The sequence below is a fragment of the Platichthys flesus genome, chromosome 11 (assembly GCF_949316205.1).
Source record: "Platichthys flesus chromosome 11, fPlaFle2.1, whole genome shotgun sequence".
Lineage (NCBI taxonomy): Eukaryota > Metazoa > Chordata > Actinopteri > Pleuronectiformes > Pleuronectidae > Platichthys > Platichthys flesus.
Genome location: NC_084955.1, coordinates 7,889,727 through 7,905,263, shown reverse-complemented (window position 1 = coordinate 7,905,263; position 15,537 = coordinate 7,889,727). Strand labels below are relative to the sequence as shown.

The 15,537-nt window shown below is 39.3% G+C and overlaps 1 protein-coding gene across 1 annotated transcript; it reads right to left on the bottom strand.

Annotated features, from left to right (window-relative positions):
- Positions 1-62: 62 nt before the first annotated feature.
- LOC133964661 (pituitary tumor-transforming gene 1 protein-interacting protein) lies at positions 63-13,783 on the bottom strand. The gene is made up of 7 exons (XM_062398868.1): positions 13,496-13,783; positions 13,272-13,318; positions 12,540-12,648; positions 9,923-10,040; positions 8,993-9,058; positions 4,248-4,294; positions 63-1,010 (listed from the first exon to the last, which is right to left on the bottom strand). The coding sequence occupies exons 1-7, from the start codon at positions 13,614-13,616 to the stop codon at positions 961-963; spliced, it is 558 nt and encodes a 185-aa protein (XP_062254852.1). The 5' UTR covers positions 13,617-13,783; the 3' UTR covers positions 63-960.
- Between the last annotated feature and the right edge of the window lie 1,754 nt (positions 13,784-15,537).

The following is a 15,537-nucleotide window of genomic DNA, read 5'->3' as shown; positions in this document are numbered from 1 at the left end:
GAGCACACAAGTAAATACACTTAGTTACATTTCACCCTGTCGTGTACAGTTTATTACAGGAATTCATCACTGCACCAAATATTTATTTTTAGTCAACAGATAATGAACATGAAAAAGTCAATAAATGCACATTAAAGCTTTAAATCAGCCCAAATTATTGATTTATAGAAAGGTGAAGTTCTCCATGTAATTAGCTCCATTTCTTTCCTCCCTGAAGAACAAGTGTTTAAGAAGTGATATTGATTAAAAAGCTGTAGATGTAGATTTGTACCCATCTTGGCCCAGCAACCGACACTTAAAGTTTCATAAAAGCAGACTTCAGATGCTGTTGATTCGTCACTGAGACAGGTGAGACGTCAGAAGGTCCATGGGACCGAGGGGAGAAGCTGATAAACTGTGCTGCACTGAGTGTCCTCTGCTGTGCCCTGTGGATGCTGCTGTCATTCTGAGTTTATGGCCGTGTGCACTTCCACCACTGGAGGCCACGGCGGCAGTAGACGTTCAGTGTGTCTGCACTGAAACCTCAGACCATTGGAAAAGTCTGGTTGTTATCTATAAATGAATTTTATTCATGTGTCACAACACACCCATGGTGCAATCATTATTGTGTATTTCATAAATCAACATTGCATATATAAAACTAAAAGGCTCATATAAAACCACATTAACACGTGGGATAAAATTTCAGAACACAAAGAACTTTGCAGGTCTAAAAACAAGCTTCAACATCCACACGACACAAACACAATCCTCAATGAGAATCAAAATAAAATCTAGAATCTCCTTTCATCAGGTTTCTTAATTAAAATGGGGATTTTTATCTGAACTGAATCATTCTGGACGGCACTAAGCAGTATTTGTCTTATGTATGTGGTTTTTGTGAGAAAAGAGAATCACTCCAAGATATAAACGAAGACGGACTCCGAACGCTTCCTGTGGAACTCCACCAGGACAGCTGCTCTACTCGTTCTCGAACTTGCTGTACGGGTGGTCCGAGTCGCTCAGGAGACCTGCGGAGGACACGGGAGGCAGAGAGAGAGGAGACAAAACGAAAACACAGAAAACGCATCAGTGAACACGATGTGCACGGCTCTATGGAGTAGCTTCTCTACTTTTTCCATGTGTCTGAGAAAACATTGTTCAAATATAGAAATACTTTCTTAAACTGTCACAACTACAATGTTTATCCAATTCACTCTGTCTACGACAGTATGTCAGAGATATATTTAGCTGAATGATTTCACAGTGATTTAACATTGAACTTCAGTAAAGTTGAAGGACTTGTGAGACACATTCTTTAAATATAATTAAAACACCAGCAGTAACTGTGATATTCCCACTTTCACATTCACACTATGCAGCTCAGCTACATATTTCATTACACTCTTGCTCATATTTTTCCAATGCCTCGTCTCAGCATTAATTCATTGCCCCTTCTAAAAATCTGAACTCTAAAGCCCTTGCTGTGATAAACCTGATGAAATCCCAAGTGGATCTTTGCCATGACCTGCAGTGTTTTCAGTCTGAATAGATCTCTCCATTAAACTGTGTAAAAATGAGGAAGTGCAACGTGTGAACAATGAATCCTTCTCCCTCATGTTAATGTGGAACAACAGCTGCTGATATTGATGATAGAGTAAAGAGACATCTGTTATTGATAACATTCCAATACATGAATGTGTTGCTTCGCTGAGTGTTGGAAATAGCTGTCAGTGTTTGATAGATGTTTTTTTTTTTTTTTGCTTTGAGCTACAGCACGTAAACAGTATATTCAAAGTAATCTGAAGAGAAACTCAGTTGAACGTGTCCTCGCTGTGGCTTTGCACTATGTGTGTTGTTACGATCCATGTCAGTAACGGTGTGTGGCGATACAAAAGTAAACTGGAACCCAGCAAAGCAGAAACACTGCTGTAAAAACAACTGTTGGGTTGAATGACTTAACAATGACAGCTGAGGGAAGCTGAGGAGGAGCTGACTGCAGATGTCAGTGGACGCTGCTATACGAAGAATTAAGAGCTGTTTAATATCTCATTTCCTTTTTATATTCATCCCTGTGATGTGCTTAGACAAGCTGCATATAGAGTGGAAGCACCACAGCGCAAGCAACAGGGACCCAGCTAACAGGTCGCCCACTAATTCGGGAGGTCGACCATTCCATCCCCTGCTCCTCTAATCCTGTGTCAAATGTCCTTTGACAGCAGGTGGTGTATTGTAATCAGTGCTGTCTGTCTGTCACAGAGAATTTTAATCCAACTCGGCAAATTGATTGAGGGCAGGGTCAGGACCTGCACTATGGATTCCTTCACAGGTCAAGGTCACAGGATTGGATCCAAGTTCCAGCCTAATGCTAATGTCTAAGAAATACATTGGAAGCACATAAACATACTTAAAAAAAGATTGTGTTTATTTTTACATGTTATTTTACTGCAATGAAATAAGTAGCTACAGCAAACAGATAAAATCTATATATACTGCTCATCAGATCTTATATTCTCATTTCACAGTGACATTATCATGTATTAAAGTCGATGCTTGTGATTTTTTAAGTTATAATAATTTGATAATTTTGTCCAATTCACCTGTGATTAACAGTTGAAACTTTGAATATTCAAAATGTAGCACACATTTAAAATGGCAGTCCTTATGCAGCTTTAGAATCTCTAGTGTTATTTTGTTTGTATGTTGTTTTCAAGTGACAGTAACAATCAGAGGTTAGTGTTTAATAAATTGCTGGAGAATTTTTACCCATGTATCTGAGAGTTATCGATCACTGAGAAAGAAATGATTTGGCATGGAGTCGGCTCAATTTCATAACATCAATAAAGCAACTACTGATGCAGTAAACTACCTTTTGTCGAGTTGGTGTAGCTTAGCTTGTTTCATGTATCATGGGTGCGCTGAAGCTTCATGTAAAGAATCTGATATCTCATCTCACTTCACTTTCCTACAGGCTCAGAGCTGTTCTCATGTATGCAGTAGTACATCCCAATGCCAGTAAACTGATGTCAAATATGAGATGGGAAATTTACATCAATCTTTTAATTTCTCTCCCTTTCTCTAGAGTTGGCCCAGCTGGTCACATTGGAACTTTATTTTGAATCCGCAAAGTCTGTGTCAAACTTTTACCAAGCTGTATTTCTGCAGAAGGTTCACATTTGCTTTCAGTCTGCGGGATCAAGATAAGCTTTGATTTACTCCAGTAGAATTGTCTTATACAAGCTGATATTGCGCTTGGTGTAAAAAGGCCTGCAACTGTAATTCATATTCCCATGCCGGGATGATTTTTGACATGAAACAATTTTTCATTAAGCTGAATAACCTTGTAGTCATGCATTAAGGAATCTTCAGCCACCTTCAGCGATGCTCGACCGAGAGCTGGTGTTTTAGTGAAGAACGTGTCTGAGCGTTCAGTCTCAGAGGATGTATAACAGCACCATGGACTACGTATACGAATAAGAATAAAAAGTGACAGCCTTGTCAATCAATGGGAAGTTATTCCACACAAACAGCTGACATGAATCCCACATCAGCAGCTGAAGATTAAATATTCCCTCTTCATCAAAACTGTTTGTAAATGCCAATCCCTCCTGTTCTACTGCTCCACAGTGGGATTACAGTGATTTATTGTTAAGTCAATGTATTGATTATTATTATTCAATTGTGAAATGAAGCAGAGCAGAGCTGTTTAATGTAAAAGTGTGAGAGTTAAATGTTTTTCCCTTTTGTACTGGCAGTTAATAGATTAAAAGTGTCATATCTTAATGGACAAGAGTCATCAGGAGAGGAAGTTTACCTAAATGGGACATTTCCTGAAGTGTGGTCGGGAAAGCAACTTTTTTTATATGTCCTGCCCCCAGCCATGAAGACTCGTACATTTGACACTAGCCTATGATAAATTATGCCTAAATTGACAATGTGCCTAAACTGAATTAAACAGACAGGAGTTCTCCTGACGTGACCTGAATCGCCACGCTCAGGGAAAAGGCATTTACTCTTGAATAATGCATTTCAGGCACAGTGCATGGAAATCCAATGCCAACTCAACATGCATCTCAGACAAAGCTGACACGAGCAGAGCAGAGGTCAGGCGGTACATCCTGCAATGTGTTTGACTTACTGATCAACTGGAGTACAGCAGGTTCATACATCGCACACAGATGTGCACCGAGTAGGTCAGACTATCATTAAAGAGTTTGAATGGAGTGTACAGGGTGCTACAACGTAATCTAACTATGGTTCATACATACCATACTTCTTGCGGATCTCATCATGCCGCACCTTTTTGTCCACTTTCCTGTTTAAAAAAAACACAATAAAGATAAAAGGAGGATTAAACTTTGCTTATTCCACAAATACAAAGTATTTTACACAGTTCAGTCGGTTAAAGGTTATCAATACGTTATTAAAAAAAACTGACAGATGGTAACACATTCATCTGAGAATTTTGGTGAAGTCATAATAGATATCATATAAACTTCTGGTGTACATACGTTTATCGAATGCTGGAATTAGTATGAATGAGTACGGTGCAAAATATATGAAAAGTCTACATGTTTAGATTCTATGTTCGGCAAAAAGAACTGAGTGTCTGGCAACAGCTGCTGTGGCCCCCGCAGATCTCAACATCAGTCAGTGTGAGATCACATGAAGAGACAGAAGAGCTGTGGCAAGTACCTTTTAAAACGGTGTACCTCTGGGAGCTGATGTTTTGAAGGAACAAGGTTGTGACAGCAAATGCTAATTCGAATTTGTTTTTTGTCTTGTTTACTGCCCTCTATATACACCCTTACCTTGCATTTCCCATGTGCCTAAAACCTTACCACTGTCCTTGAGAATGAATGGGCAAAAGATGGATTGAATAGTACCTGAGCTTTTGAATTCAATGTAAAATGAGCGATTTTCTATTTAAAATACCTGTGGTGAATCTGTTTTGATGTTACCCTCAATATGACCCACAGCAGAGTCTTTTTTTTACAGCAACCTCATTGTGGTGTCACACAAGCATAAGTGAAGCTTTATAAACAGAGTTACTTTGAGCAAACAGTAAAATTCTAACATTTGTGAGAGGTTTTTAAATATCCACTGATCATTCTAGGTGCGTACGCTTTCCATCTCGCCTTCATTCGTTCAGCTCCCCTTTGCACTAAAGTTACCCCGGACTGACCCATTGGAAGCACCTTGAAGTTCTCATGAGACATGTCAGATTGTGCAAATGAACGTGTTTCCTAATGAGAACACGAAGCTATGGAGGGAAACAGTAGCGAGCAGCTCAACATGGATAACCATGACGACAGCCTGCTCTCAGTTATGGAAGACTTCTTGCCGACAGATTTAACCGATGAATTGGACTGGGCGGAAGATGATGACCATGATCAAATTATCTTTGGAGAGAGGCCATACAGGATCCGAAGACGGCAGTGCATTTTTATTGGAGGCAATATGAGTACGGGCGAATGCAATATGAGTCATCAAACATTGGAAACCATTTCTCAGAAGAGGAACACCATGTTGTTTTTTGTTTTGATATATATCTGGCAGATTTTACTTGATAAAAGCAGTAACTGAGACAAAGGATTACAATTCATCTCCTGGGGCCTTTAGAATTTTAAGGTAAACCATCTAACATTTTCTCAGTTACATCGAGCAGATAGCAGATGAATCACAGCTAACAGCTAATTTAAAGATGACAACTGCAGTCAGCGGTGAAAGTCTCACACCGGAGCCAAGAACACGACAGCTCCTCTGCATATTGTATCTATAGCTATGCGCACAGTAATATGATGCTCATAGTGCAGGGCCTGGACACAGCACACTTTTCACCTAATGCCTTGGTAGTGATGAATTGATGATATTTCTGCAGTTATTGCTTTTGCTTCCAATAGATAAACAGCAACATTCGTATTATTCATGTTGCTATAAGGATTACTTGTTAAAATTTGTCGTCAAGAACCACCATCAAGGTAATTACATACTGTACTGTGTCAAAGAAAACATTTAGGCTACAGTATATCACAATCTACAAAAACTTCCATTTGATATATAGCTTCATATCACACTATCAATAATCTATTGATATGCTGTATCATCCACCTCTACACGTAATCTATGTGTTATTATGATACACAAAAAAATGGAGGATGAAGAATTCCAAACTACAGAGCATGGGGTTATATTCTGCACAACTTTTTCTTAATAGCCAACCATGTATGAAAAAAACATTCCTTTAAGATAATAGCATCGAAAACTCTCTTCATTTTTCACTCCTTGCAGACCTCAACATAAAAAAAGGTTCTGGCAGCAAAACTCAGTCTCTGAATTCCCTTAGAACCTTTTAGAGTTCAGTTTATCTCTGTGGGTCTTTCCCCATTGGGGCTTTTATCTGTCTTTTGCAGTGTTCTGCGATACTCTCAGAACTGGCCTTCTTCACACTCAGACTTTCTAACAAAGGTTTGGGAGGAGGTTTTCCACTCTGGACCTCAAGGGGAGGTCACTTCACTTCATCTGGTCACAAAGAGCGGCTGTAAATCAGTCAGTGTTTTATGGCCAGGTAGTGATCTGTGACAAATCAGGGTTTCTGAGGTCTGCCTGCCATCTGTCCCCCCGCCCTGCTGCTGGCTTGTAACCTGCTAATTGACTGACATGTTTAAACTGCCTCCACATATGACAGCATTCAACAAGTGGGAAGTGAAGATGACCAAGGATAAAAGAGAAGGATGAAATCTTTTTCAGCACTCATGTATGGATCTACTAACAAAGATGCTCCCTTCCAGTAGCTGTTTAAAGTTCTGCTTGGACTTCAAGATTTCATTGATATATTCAGACCCTGTTGTGTAGCAGATACACTGCAGACACTAGGCAACAGTTTATAACTAACACAATAAAATTGGTTGAGGGCTGCAATCTCATACATTATCAGAAGTACTCAAATCTGGTAAATAAAAGGAAAAGGTATGTACTTTTTCCAACACTTTTATCAATTAAAGTACTTCTATTTTGAAGGGCAAATACATGAGAAAAAGGTAGCTAAACCAAACAATAAACTTTAAGTTAGATATATTATATTACCTATATAATTTCCTGAGGTGTACCCTGCCTCTCATCCAATGTCAGCTTACAGGATAAGCAGTATAAATAATGGATGAAAGGATATACCTGTATTGATATTCACTCTGACTGCCGCTGTTCTACGTGCATAAAACAGCTATGGTCATGCCCATCCGGCTTACTGCAGTTGTCACACACATGACACAGGGGGAAAAGTCAGTTGGGCCTACATTAGTATGAGCATTGCCAGCTGAGGTTTAAGATTGTCCACTGACCTTGGACTGTGTGGTTAAATTTTTTGACGGGTGGTGTACACCTTCTTTGGATTCTCTCTGTTTTTCTTTTCATTATGTTTCGCTTGTTGTGGCACACTTATAGCAATTGTATCTCTAAAAGTATCAATATCATAAGGCATTCAAAATAGTAAAATGGTTCAATTTTTCATTGGAAACGGTGTTGGTGATTGCCGGCTCAGACTGTCGTCCAGCCCAGGCTCAGTGCGGTGAGTTCATACTGCAGTGTCGGCATGCGCTACAGTGTCTCCCATGATGGGTCTTATCTTTTCTGAATGTCCTGCTCACAACACAAACCACGTCTATGTAGGTCAGTGCACTAACTCTGACTTCAGAGATTTGATCTTGCTCACCGCAGGAAACCCTGACTAGACTCAAGATTCTGCACGTGAGAGAAAAGCTCATAGAGGTTGGATAATTCAGCTTGCAGGCACACAGAGGGACTGTGATATTGCCAGCACTGCAAGTGATGATCATAAACCAGTTTCTGTGTGTATTTCTGCACGACTGCCTCGCTAACCAACATGTCATGTGAGGTTAGATGCACTGAGATAACAGAAGCTGGATAGAAAGATGAAGATGAAACATTTATGGAACGAGGAAGAGGAGGGTGTTCCGGGTCTACTGCAATACACTGCTGTATGATGCAGTGACCACCACTGTTTCCTTGACAGTGGATGGTGCTCCACAGGATGTAGCCAACTCTATTTATGACCACATTACCAAGGAGCAGCTGCTCAGCCTTGCAGATCCAATTGGCGTTTTGAGATGCAACTAGAGGAACACTGAGCGCCTCCTCTGGGACATGGACTTGCTGAGGCCGCACACAAACACCAGTTGCTTGACTCCAAAATATACAATTGGCCTTTTGTTGGGCACTATGAACTATTATGTTGCAGGAAATCACTTGCAGGCAACACATGTGTATTAGCACAATGATCTCGCTTTTGTTCGTTATGGTCTGACATCACTTGTAACCATATTTATATATATCAACCCTATTATTCTATTTTCTTTACAGAGGAAGCTGTGTATTTGGTACCATTTTTTTGTCTGTCAAAAAAGATATCAACTAAATGTTGCCAAAAAAACGTTGGTATCTTAAATAGTTGTCTTGGACACAGGAACTTTTTGTTCAGTTGCCCTAAATCTACCTGCTGGACTGGCTCAACTCTGCACAGTCCAGCCTTAGACATTTCCCTGATATCCCTGATAGGGTTTAGTCATTTTTCCATAAGTTTGTTTTGATAGGCATCGAGCCATTATATATTTGTTTACGAGCGAGACACAGACGAACAGGATGGGATCCTTACACTGTAATGAAAGCTGCTCTGTTATTCCTGAAAAGACTTGAAATTAAAATCTCTTTTGTCACATATAGCTGTATGCATTTGGGTTGCCATGGCCAGATCACAACAAAAAATAGATACTTTACATCGAGCTAACATAGAGCAATATAAGCGGTAATATTCTCTAAATCCAATTTTCTTCTATCTGTGGGTTTTCCTTCTCTGGTCTGTGCTCAGCTCATTAAATTAGAGTTCTTACTTGCTGAGAAACATACTTTCATATGAAGCCGGTATTTGAATAAACAACTATAATCTGGGAGTGCTTCTTGAACCTGTTTTCTCTTAAACCTGGAGAGAAGGACTTACCGTTCTTCAGCGCGTTGTTTGTTCTCCTCTCTCCTCCTGGCAAATAACTCCTCATCTCTGTCAGGCCTTAAGATATGACAAGGCACAAACACTATCAGGATCACTGCTGTTCATAGAACCACAGAACAATCTTATCTGGATGTGACAAATTACACGCACCCACAAACTGCAACATTTGCTTGAGGGCTTAGATTTTTCAAAGGCATCATCATCCTTATTCTTACCCTGTACGTGAGCAGGGTATTGTTTTCACCCCTGTATGTATATATGTGTGGGTTTGTGTATAGAAAATAACTACACAACATGGAAGGACTTGAGAAAGTATCTCCGTACGATTAACTTTTGGAGCTGATGGTGGTAACACAGGATGATACACTCTGACAAGGACTGGTGTTTGTTTGACCTATTTAGCCCAATTTGCCTGTTTATTAGGTACTATTTCCAATATCACTGCAATTAATCTTTATTACACTTCTCTTGTTCCGTTTTCGTGTATTGAAGAGCTGATGATTCAACTCAAAAGTCATCTACATCTTCGTCAGCATAGCCTACTGGTATATCATTTCTAAAGTGTTGAAGCAGGGCTCACAAAGTTGAATTATAAGTATTGTATTACCTCACAGATGAAATTTAATAACTGTTTCACTATCTTATCAGTCAAAGTATGAAAGATATCAAAGTGAAACCAACCAGGAACAATAAGGCTGAGAATTATACAACGATTAAATGCACGAGTTTATTGAATGTTGAATTTCGAATAATATAGTTAATAGGATCAAAAGTTCTGGGGATTTTCGAGCCAGTCCTAAAATCATACATATCACTCTTTAACAGCTTGGAAAGTCTTTGGTTTAATGAACAGAAATCACAGTAAAGATACGATTAACACTTGCACTGACACGCAGGAGCTGACTTGTCATTTAACCTTACCTTGACCCACGCTTCTTGCAGCAGCAGCAGCGGCAGCACCAACAGCAGCACACCATAATGCCGATCAGGATGATTCCACCGATCACAGCCAAGGTAATGATCAGGGCTTCAAAGTTGACTGAAACAAGCAAGAATGCAAGCAATAAATATTTGTACAGACAAGTATTTAATATTGTTTTTTCTCTACTTATTATAATAACACTATGTATTATAATAATGATAATACTACTATTTGTTCTGCTGTAATACACGGATAAAACGAAACCTGACACATAAACTCAAATAACATTTTACATTGAACTTGTATGGCAATGGCGCCACCTGCTGCCTTCACTGCAAGACTGCAAGATATCGCCTGTAATCCAATTCCAAATCCAGTGAAAGCAGAAGTGGGACATGAAAAAGACTGTGTGTTGAAGCCACAGATCCCTTGAGCATAAGCCTTATACCAGTTTTTGATGGTAATAGACTGAAGTACTCACTTTGCCAAGTCAGTGGTAATACACGGATCTATCAGCAGTGAGGGTTAACACAGTGAGACAAAGAAGGTAAATTAGTTCATCGACTTTATAAGGCATTGTGGATTTCCGTTACCCTAGCAACATAATCAACAGTATTTGTTCTGATATAAATATTTTCGCCCAAATTCAACCTGTCAGCACATGGATAAAGCAGAAACTCTTTTTGTTACAGAGAAAGAGGAAATTAAAAAGGTTCGAAACTTAGACCATTGTTACAAGTACATTTATTAGTTATTCTTTCTGCAAAGTATATGCATTTCTCCATGTTTTCATAGCTCTGTTGGAGCACATTCAAGAACTTGTATCTGGAAAAACGAAACTGGACTTCAATGTCGTCCTTTGTTTGCATTAAGGGTAATATTCAACCAAATGTTCCCACCCTGCTGACGTTATTGCACAAGGAGGGTGTACAGTCTCTGGGTTATTAACCATAATCAGCTCAAAAGACTATAAAAACAAATAGCTTTCCATAACCAGAATCATTTGTGACTGCCATGTTTTACGTGTTAAATCTACATGGAATTAAGTCCTCTACCATCTGGAGTTAATGGAACAAATCTTCCATTTTAAAAGGGATGATTATTATCAAACAGAATTTTGACTTATTAATACTATCTTATCAGTTTTATGAACACATATTTATATATATTTAGATATATATACATTATTTCCTATTTTGATATTCTATTTTATACTATTTCTCTAATTTTATTGTATAGTGTGTAATTACTTGAGCATTGTTAGAAGAGAGCCTAAGACTCAAGCATTTCACTGCCAGCGACTGCTTACTTAATGTTATTGCATTTGACAAATAAACAAATCTTGAATCTTGAATTCTTGAAATATTTGACTGTGGCTGGACAATTTAGATTATGATGGACCACCACAGTCTCGGTACATAATGGGAAACAGTTTTCAGAGCAGTTGCAGTTGTGTGGTGATGTTTGAATCCTCAATTATTATGCTGCTATTTGCACATGCAAACATATACAGGTTGTTATAAAGAAAAGCTGAACTGGCTGAACAGACACACACAGAGTCCATTCAAATTAGGGTATTTTAAAACCAAGGTGGTTTTGGTTCTTTTTTGCAGAAGTGGCCACTACTTTCATATCACTGCAGCTAAAGTGGAATCAAGAGCAAAGTGAGTCTTCACAGTTTGATCTATTTATCCGTATATATTTTCTGTCTGACTGGAGGCATATGTTTAAGAGAGGTAACATGTTATTTAATCTTGTGCTGTTATTGGAAGTTTGAAGGAAACCCGTCTAGGCAGAAATTATTCATAATAGCAACGCCTGATGTTCAGGCCCTGCATCAGGTTAATGTTTTCATGTTGCTATTTTCTGTAAACATCCAGTGAAGAGCAACAGTGTAGTTGCTTTCTACACTTCCTGAAGATATCCTGATATGTGATCGCACAAGCTGCAACGCCCAACAAATAGGGGCATAAGGATTACCGTGAAAACTATGAGAAGATTTAAAATGCACATTGTTTGATATTATTCCCACTATCATTTTGTCAATTATTTAAATGTGCCAAAAAATTACTCTTTACTGCAGCAGACTCAAAATACCATAAACATATTTTATAACCTGGGCTATAATCATCTCAAACAGTGTAGACACACGATCAAATGCTCTAAACAAGCATAAAGGGTAAATATCATTATCTAGATGATTCTGGTCATGTCACACAGCCCTACAATCAATATGTTGACAATCTGACTTGTGAGTACTCAGTGGACATTAGCACATTATTATATTATATATATATATATTATTATACATTATCAGTACTCATTACTAACTTTGTCAAACTACACCCATCTTTACACTCTTCCTTGAATTTAAACTGAACAACAAACCTAACTTTAGTGACTGTATGTTGCTAGGCTGTGACAATATAACACTGATAGATGATCGCCATAGTCATACAAACACCTGCCAAAATACACAAGAACACCTGCCTTGGGTATTTCATCAAAATGCTTCCTCCTAACAAACTTTTCTAGGTTTGCTTTCCCTGTAGGTAACAGGTTTCACCACCTGTGTGACAACTGCAAAGTAAGATATAATCTGATGGATCAACTCACGCCAACACATGCCCCATCGGGCCTGGGACAGCGGGCACACGTGCGCTGGGGGCAGCAACCAGCGCACTGGGTACTCGGTGCAGTTGTTGGTGGAGAAGCACCAGAGACACTGTGAAGGCAAAAAAACAACAACGTTAACCCACTGAATGACATGTGATTATCCTGCTTTCAAACATGAGGATGTGCTGGTTTCCCATTAGTTCCATGTGACAATAAGCAGAAAACCCTTGGTTTTGGGACTAAGTTCCTCTTTCCAGAGAATCTGATAGTCGCAGTTACTCATAATTTTCCTTTTGGATTAACCTGCTGAATCTTCTCTTGATTTAACTGAATAGGATGATATGGTGATTATATGACGCCTTGCTTGTGAAAAGAAGTACATGCTAAATCTCTGATGACTGATCTAATAATCTAACAGTTATCAAATAAGAATTATGTGGAGCACATTGAACCTAACGAGGTCACACAGCTGTCGTTAGTCCACTGCAGCTCATTTAAAAGGGAGGTTTTGGTGGCACACAAACCACGAATACAAAAAGAAACATGAACCCCTTCTTCCGGTCGCTGCTGTTTTCACTTTTATCACCACGATGATAAATTAATATTGTGTATTCTGCAGCTGTGGAAGGAAGTTAATGTGCAGACAAACAAGGAGCCATATAAACAGCGACCCGAGCAAAGGTCTGCTCCTGCCCTTCTTCTACTGCCCCACCTTACGGATGAGAATCTTACCCTGGCATTAGGCACGCAGGTGTCACAGTTCTTGAAGTTAGCGCAGGCTGAAACACACGAACAGAAACTTAGAAGAGTGACGCAGAGCCGAAACAGACACATGCAGCTGTGGCGTACTTTTAAAAAACAACACTGAGTTATTCACGTTAAAGTTTCTTGTCAACAAACCAAACTAGCCGAGTGTAAAATGTCGCCGCCACTTATCAAAGTATTCGTCAACTTACGAGTCGCGGGTGTCGGAGTAGGTTGGTAGCATTCCCCCAGGCTAACGATGCTAACGCACAGCACAGCGAAAGCAGCACACAGCGAGGGGCTCAGTGATCGTCTGTCGGAGGGGAAAAACATCGTAAATCCCACAGAGGTGCAGCCGAGGAGCTAGACTCGGCAGCTGAGGAGCTGGACTCGGGCACAGACACACAGAACCTGCGCTCGGAGAGGAAACGCAGCGACACTTCGTTGTTTCTGTTTTGATCCAGGGCTGTCACTTCCTGGGTGTCTGGGGTTAGCGCGTTAGCTCAAGCCTCGACACCCCGGACGGGAGGAGTTAAACTGTCACAAACACAGACGGCCGCCCTCGCGGTACTCGTTTTCCTTTTCGGTTTACTCATTTAGCAGCCTGTTTTTGATTCATTTATTTTGGAACAAGATGCTATTTCCCCAATTTATTGTTTTATCCATAAAAACATGTCAAAATATACATACAAATTATGTAAATAATAAGTTTATCGAACTGGAATATGTTTACTTAAATTTATTTATCAATCAGTAAAGTCACAATTATAGTGTCATTTTATAGGTGAATTTAAGATTAGTCTGTTTCCTCCATTAAACTCTGGAGTATCTTGTTAAGTTATATTTAACAAGTAATTGTAACTAAGCTATGCTATAGATCTCATAAACAACAAAATAATAAGAAAGAAGAAGAAGGGAATGCCTGCTTTGTGGAGGAAATATTTGTCCACTGGGCAGTTGGTTACATCTGTGTGCTTTTGAAAGGGATTTTGTAGTTTCTCAGCGGAAAATGAGAGTGGTTCAAGATTTTGGATCCAGAAGGTAGAAGGAGTGGAACTTTATGTTACGCTTGATCCTTATAAAATTAAAACTTTATTCAAACAATATTACAACGTCATTGTCGTTATATTACTAATTTAATCTAGAAACCTCCGAATTTAGTTTCCCTCAAGATGCGGCCCTAATGCCGTTTCTAAAAAAGTTTCTACAAAACAAAATAAATTTTGTTTTGTAGAAACTTGGACTATGGGCAGAAAAGGTCTCTGGTTCGACTCCACGGAGAAACAACAAAAAGACGAACCTGGATTGGTCTGTCCAAAAATCCAAGAGGATTCTCCATACCCTGTCTAGTGCCACTGAGCAAGGCACCTTACTCCACCAACATCTGCTCCGCTCCATCGGGCGCCGTACATGGTCGCTCACTGCTCTGTGTGTCCTGCACCAGATGGGTTAAAAGCAGAGGCTAAATTTCCCTACCTTGCATGAATGTGCCTGTGCATGTCTGTGCATGTGTTTGGGACAAATAAATGAATCTTAATCTTAATCTGTGTATTTTATGTCTCTACAAGCTATTTGTAAATGACAAATGCATGTGTTTTATACGCACTATAAGATACTGTATCTCAACATTTTCCCAATGTGTAGACTCGTTAATCTCATGCATGGGTGCTGATGAAATGTGGACCTGATTAAAAGCACTTTGAACACGATCTTAATTCAAATCTATCTCAGGCCGAGCATGCTCCATTTGAGCTACATCAGCTGACAGAGGGCGATGTCAAATATGAGGCACAGTCAGTTTATCTTTGCTTTCTAACCTCATTACCACTCCTTTCCAGGAAGAAACTTGGACCTGCAGGGAAAGGGGAAGTTAAGGACACAGAAGTGGATCAGAGGCTTTCTATTTTATCACAAAACTAAGTATCCATATCAAATGAAATTGTCCTGCAGCCAGTGAACTTGAGTTCAATAATGAATCTTCCAACAACTTCCATGATTTTTTCAGTGTTAACCTCATGATAAACAAAACACAAACAAGTAACAGGGGTAAAAAAATAACCTTGATAGAAAAAAATTAAGTAACGATAGCTGTAAATAAAACGAATGCACATGAGCAGTACTACACTGACAACTGCTGACAACATTTCAATCAGTGTTCACAAAAAAAAAACATGCATGTTTAACACTCTCATCGGAAACGTTCAGCTGTACACATCTGTTACAGACGCAATTGCTCTGGTGTGAACTTCCTGAT

What these genes read in the sequence shown, in the direction of transcription:
- LOC133964661 (XM_062398868.1), bottom strand. Translation starts at nt 13,616, where the DNA reads ATGTTTTTCCCCTCCGACAGACGATCACTGAGCCCCTCGCTGTGTGCT. An exon ending in CCTGCGTGCCTAATGCCAGG is followed by an intron (nt 12,649 to 13,271) that starts GTAAGATTCTCA and finishes TTGCCTTCACAG; the next exon opens with TGTCTCTGGTGCTTCTCCAC. An exon ending in TGAGATCCGCAAGAAGTATG is followed by an intron (nt 1,011 to 4,247) that starts GTATGTATGAAC and finishes TGTCCTCCGCAG; the next exon opens with GTCTCCTGAGCGACTCGGAC.